The 6,359-nt window shown below is 39.2% G+C and overlaps 1 protein-coding gene across 1 annotated transcript; it reads left to right on the top strand.

The window, feature by feature from the left end:
• Positions 1-940: 940 nt before the first annotated feature.
• On the top strand, positions 941-5,465 carry snrnp27 (small nuclear ribonucleoprotein 27 (U4/U6.U5)). The gene is made up of 6 exons (XM_082553708.1): positions 941-1,141; positions 2,357-2,483; positions 2,839-2,951; positions 3,061-3,140; positions 4,741-4,805; positions 5,157-5,465. Exons 1-6 carry the CDS (start codon positions 1,105-1,107, stop codon positions 5,209-5,211), a joined length of 477 nt encoding a protein of 158 aa, XP_082409834.1. The 5' UTR covers positions 941-1,104; the 3' UTR covers positions 5,212-5,465.
• Positions 5,466-6,359: the final 894 nt, after the last annotated feature.

Raw genomic sequence — 6,359 nt, 5'->3', positions numbered from 1 at the left:
TTTGTCTCTGTTTCTTTCTCTGCTTAAATTTTCTTCCTCCTTCCCATACAACCTTGAGGTAAGGATACCTCAAAAGTATGATTGCAAAAGCATTTACATGCTGGATGATGGAACTGAATTCAAAGTCAGCCAAATACCTAAGACAGCCACTGCTATTAATTTAAAAGCTAATGCACACGATCTGTTTAAATGCTGCTGCTGCTTCTTTCAGCTGCTACCTTTGGAGGTCGCCACAGCAGATCATCTGGCTCCATCTCACCCTGTCCCTAGCATCTTCTTCTGTCACACCAGTCCTCTTCATGTACTTCTTAACTAAATCCACAAATCTTCTTTGTGGTCTTCCTCTTTTCCTAGATAACCCTATCTCCAAGATCCTTTGCCCAGTATATCTATCGCTATCCATCTTCGGCACATGCCAAAACCATTTCAGCCTTGAGAGATGGTCCCTACTCTCACTATAGACCACCATGTGAACCATGTCATAGTCCACAGAGGCTCCTGCCTGACCTCCTACCTGTCAATGACCACTGCAAACAAGAAGGGTCTTAGAGTCGATCCCTGTAATCCCACCCCCACCTGTAACCCATCTGTTGCTCCTAGTGCACACATCACCACTCTCTCACTATCTTCGTATCCATCCTGCACCACTCTGGCATTCTTATGTACCACTCCTGACTCCTTCATGCAGTACTACAGTTGCCATCTTACTTATACCCTCATGGTTTGTCTCTTCAGTTTTTTCTCTCTGAGGTTACTACAGCTCTGCACTTCACATGTGTCATTAAATACTATTCATTTTTTTAAAAAGAAGAAGAAGAAGAATGAACAACAGCTTTTATTCATTACTAGCTGGTCTTGGATGTTTTGGTTAACATCATAAAGGCTATGCCACCAAACAAGAAAACTATCCTCCAGGTTGGTAGAGGGCGCTCTTCTTCCTGTACGTGACCGGAAACTTGCATACGAAGCTCAAGAAAAAAAAAAGAGACCGGTTTGGAGTAGCATTTAGTAGCATCCACCAGCGACATACAAATAACTTCCAGCTGATTTGTATTACATTTATTTTCCATTTTTTGTGAGTCTAGTATCTTATCTGTTCGGAGAATGGGTAGGAGCAGGAGTCGAACTCCTCCAAGACGAGGTAAGAAACTGAAGTAGCTAGCTGTTTTTCTGTTAACGTCGTCTCTTCGCCAACACGCCGAGAAGTAAATGTGCTTTATGAAATCGCGTTTTTCTGCCTGATAAAGATAATAACCTATACCTCAAAGGGACTAGAAGCAAAACTGATATTTTAATTGTAACTGTGTGCATCGACTGGGTTGTCGTATTAACAAAAGGTTCTAGATGTGTGGAGAACTCGCAGTAGCTTCGATACGATTCCCGAGCTGCGTTCACGTACTGTGCATAAAATGGGGGATAAACAAAAACACTCTCCAGGGGTCCACGGGAGGAGAAGACGCCATCCTAACCAGCAGTGCATTTTTGGGTCTGATGTAGGGTTTTTGTTTTTTGTTTTGTTTTTTTTGTTTGGTTGGGGTTTTTTTGGAATAAAAAAACTGCATGTTAAAAATATATATTTCTGCGTGATTTATCAGGATAATTAACGTGTGTTTTGCAAAGATACAGCTTTGATTCAAAGATACAGAAAATCTGCTGGACAAATTACAGTTTAATTTCCCGAGATTTTTGTATGATCAGTTTGGGAAATCCAATACACGGTCCTCTATTTTTAGAGGTTAAAAATTGATGCATAGTGGACTAACAAGCAGTTTCAGGGTCAGTCGAGGACTGTATGCTTGTTGTACTCTCACGCATGAAGCGGATATAATATCTCATAGCCTCTCACTGTCATTTCAATTTTTGCTAAATAGTTAATGCAACATTTTTTTTATTAAACCCTATAAATTAAAGGTGAAAGTCTATGCTATGGTCACGTCTGGTGGGTTCCTAAATGGTACTTTTGACTATAAATGGCAAATGAACTGGTACTAATTTAGCACCTTGTACTCGGTTTGCTTTTTACTACAACCAAGGTAAGTAGCAAGAAATTGTGTGCTGATTATGGTTGGCCCAATTTCAGACATGATACCAGTACCTATGAAAATACATAATACTCCATCCTACAGAAGTAATAGCAAAACAGTTATTTCTAAAAAAAAAGTTGTTAAATTTCAACCAGTTTTTCCCAATTATATGTGAGATTTAGACATTTTATTTTATATGGTATGGCAGAAATCCAACACAGTACAGAAGAAAATAGCCGACGTTTGGATTTTTAAGACTGCTACAGTATATAGATGCCAGTCTGCTGTTCAAGACGCTTCAGTTAATGCCATGATGTCATTTCGTCCTCCAGAAAGAAGACGTTCCCGCTCAACTTCTAGAGAGCGTGAGCGAAGACGAAGGGAGCGGGATCGCTCTCGAGATCGGGAACGGGACCGTCGCAGGAGTCGCTCACGGTCTCCTCACAGGAGACGCTCAAGGTGAATTTTTGTTTGTTGGTGTATTTGTTTTTGTGTTTAGAGAAACTTTGTTTTCAAGACTAATATTTCCACCTCATTTACTATTTTAGAGACCTTACCCATGCAGAGCTGTGATAGATTTTGGTCACAATGAGTATTGTTAGTATATACTAAATAAACGGCAGTTTCCAGTTTACTATCACAGAGAAGTGTTGTTTCAGATGAGTAGTGGTGCACTTGTGATTTTCTTTGCCCTTTGTTAACAAACTTTTTGTCGAGATTCTTTTAAACAATACAAGAGCACCACAAAGTGCCTTATTTGCTCTGATTAGATGTGATAACCCATCCTGCAGCCATCACTGTGCTCCTTTTGCAGGTCTCCCCGACGTCATCGATCCTCCTCCCTCTCTCCTTCGAGACAAAAGGAGAGACGAGATGATGAGCGCAAAGACTCAAAGGAAAAGACGGCAAAGCCCATTCAGATCTCAGGTATCAGACATTATTTATACACTTGCACATTAAGCAGGAATCTTAGTTTTTCAGGCATTTTGTAGTAACAGAGACTAAATTCAATGTTTTTTTTCTATTTTTTAAATAGCGGAGGACATGCAGGGCAAAACGGAGGAGGAGATTGAGATGATGAAGCTTATGGGATTTGGGAACTTTGATACCAGCAAGGTGAGAGTTGTTCTATGTGTTATGCAGCCACAAGGGGGTGCAGTTTATTTCTAATAAAGTTCACTACACACACACACACACACAGTATGTTTGCATTTATTTCAGTGGATTGAAATGGAACTTCCAAAAGCACATTGGCACTGATGAAATTGATTAGAGCAGCTGCTGTAAAAAGCAGGTTGTCCTTGTTTAAATAAAGGGGACATTTTTCACATTTTTCCCTTGACTCTTTCTATTTAGGGGAATACTGTTGTTTTTGAGTTATGGTTCTTTTTTCCCCCCTGCTTATCTGTCAAATTGGAGCGTGCACGCTCCAATTTGCATAACTATTTTCAAATCCCTATTATATTTTCGTTTTTGCTGCAGGTTGTAAAAATGAGTGTATCTCAAAAATGAAATTATAAAGACACTCAAAATAAATTTCCTTTGGCTGGGAACTATTTTGTGAAACTTTGCATTTACAGTTTTGGGGGATGTACCTCTGAAGTTTCTGTAACTAGAAAAATTTGTAAAAAAAAAAACAATTTTCAGTTTCTTTTTTAGTTTATTGCACATTTTTGGTATTTATGTAGTTACTATGGACATATTGCATTCGTATGATTTAAATTTAGGATATAATGATTTTATTGATGTATAGCAACTGGAAATGCTCCAAAAATGGCACTACAGCATGTAATAATGTAAAGATAAGCTCAGGCGGACTTGGTTCTATGGTGGGCTTAAAACGGTTAAAAATTGACATAATTGACACATACTGAAATGTTTGTACATGAATAGAGGTACAACACTGAGTGTCTGCAGCAATCTAAAACAGAGGGTGGAGGCTTTTTTGTGGTTTGGGGCTGCACTTCAAGCAGTGCTGTTCAGTATGAACACAGAAAAGTACCATCATTTTAATCAACCATGTAATAGCATCTGGGAAGCATGTGACTGGCAAGGGCTTCATTGTTTAGCATGACCCAGTCACACTGCCAAAGCACACCCGGTTAGATAGCCGAGCATCAACATTATTGAAGCAATGTGGGATCATCTTGACAGAAAACAGAATAACAGGCACATTAAAAATAAAGATTCAATCAAATCAAATTGTTAGCTATAAGAATAGATTAACATTCTAAATGGTATGAAACCTGTCTATTATGAAAATGATCAAAAGGGGAAAATAAGTGGATAGACTTAAAGTAATCACTAAATAAAGAGTAGCAGTTACAAGAAGTGGATGAATAGTTGCAATTATAAGCTAATAGTTGTGGTTGGGCAAACTGTTTATCCAATAAGAGTTGGTAAGCTTAATATAATCACAAAGATCAAACAGTGGGTTGAAAAGGGTCACTTCAAAACTCAGTCCATTGAACACTAGCAGTGTTATTGTTGATAAAGAGGTTCCTCTGGCAGGCCACTGGGTTTGTGTCCTATTAACAAAACTGTTTTCCACTGATCAAAATCCTTCAGTTCCGTGAAATGCATATTTAGAGAATTCCAACTGCTATCATGAGCTTGACCCAATTCAGCTTCATCTGTACACTGTCATGTTTAGCTAAGAATGTTTTTTAAAAGTTTGTTTCGTGATATGTCATGCAGTAACATTGTTTTTACACAGGGGAAGAAGACTGATGGCTCAAGTAACGCGTATGCCGTCAATGTGACCATGAAGAGAAAATACAGGTAGGTCATTGAACAGAAACAAGCATTTGTAGTTGTTTGGTTGTGCCGTGTCTGTGCAGTGCAGCACGTCTCTTTGGATATTTCATAAGCTTTCCTTTGTTAGTGACAGATCCTTTTTAAAGTTTCTTTTGGAGCCCCAGCTGTTAGTCGTGTTGCTGAGTTACGTCAATTTTTCTGCCCCCCTCTTCACAGTGTGCACTCTCAGCATCTATCACTGTTAAAGTAGCCAATCACCTCCGCAGGTGTTTCTATGCAGAGATGCCAACGCTCCCATTGGTGCTCGATGATGTAATCTGTGTGTGTTGGGAGGGAAACAGTGATATAATGTTTTCTTATATATTTATTTTACAGGCAGTACATGAACAGAAAGGGTGGATTTAACAGGCCGCTGGACTTCATTGCTTGAAAGTATCATCAACTCCAATGTTCCCCAATAAGTTTACCTGTGTGTACCCTCCCTTCCCCCCACCCTTATGAAAATAGATGGCATGTTCAATATCTTACGTGTTTTGTGTGATTTAACAGTCGTGTATATACCTTTTTATAAGCAAATGCATACATGTAAATAGTAGTACCTGCAAGATGTACTCACAGCTGGGTGAGACTGAGCTTAATATTGCTGACATGGATGATTTATTTGAAATAAAAGCATTAAAAAAACATGCTTTCTGTCCTGATTATGAAAATTAATTTATTAAAATGCTTATGCACTAATTAAATATCCATCCGCTAGGTTGTGCAGGAACACGGTTTCTTTTGAAATAATGGCTAAATATGACATTATTCATTGTCCCTTTTAAGGATTGAATAGGATCAGATTGGTTATTCCTGTGAATGCTTGCGTTTCTTTCTAGTTTAAATATAGCATAATCTCATTTGGTGTTCTCTGAGAAATGTATCCTATAGGATTGTTTCAAATCCAGGTTTAAATTCAGTCCTACGTAAAGGCTGCTAAGAAACCTTTCCTGGGGTGGTATTTGTTCAAGTCCAGGGTTTATCGTGCTCTAAAATAATGATCCCTCTCATTTTGAAGCAAGCGTTTAAATGTTTCATACTAGATTGGATCAGCTGTGCTGTCTGACAGAACCGACCCACCAAAATAACCAATCCCTGTACTTGTCCTTACCCCAACTACCAATCATAACCGAGCATCCCTCCGGCAGATCCAATCTAGCGCCGAGCCTTTTAAAGCCATTATGGATCAGAAAGCAACAAGCGGGCGCATGCGTGCAGATAGTTTGTGACGGAGAAGAAAGAGACCAATGATAAGAGGTCATGTGAATTGGACCAATCATGTATCACAAAATTTATTAAATGACACAACGGGAGCCAATCGCTGCCATACACCGAGAAACAGCATGGCAGAGAGGCGTGTTGATTGTCAAAAGCGGGCGTTGTCAGATAGGCTCGTGCCCACTAGGGCCAATAGCTGTCAAGTTCATAGAAAAAAACAACCAATTACTGTGTAGGAGTGTATAGCGCAGAAACTGTCTCCATTGTGGCTGTACACAGTGTGTTTCAGCCGATGTTAATTAGAACCAAAATGGCTGCTTA

The sequence above is a fragment of the Aulonocara stuartgranti genome (assembly GCF_965226115.1).
Source record: "Aulonocara stuartgranti genome assembly, chromosome: 12".
Classification (NCBI taxonomy): domain Eukaryota; kingdom Metazoa; phylum Chordata; class Actinopteri; order Cichliformes; family Cichlidae; genus Aulonocara; species Aulonocara stuartgranti.
This window is presented reverse-complemented; position numbering and strand designations above follow the sequence as displayed.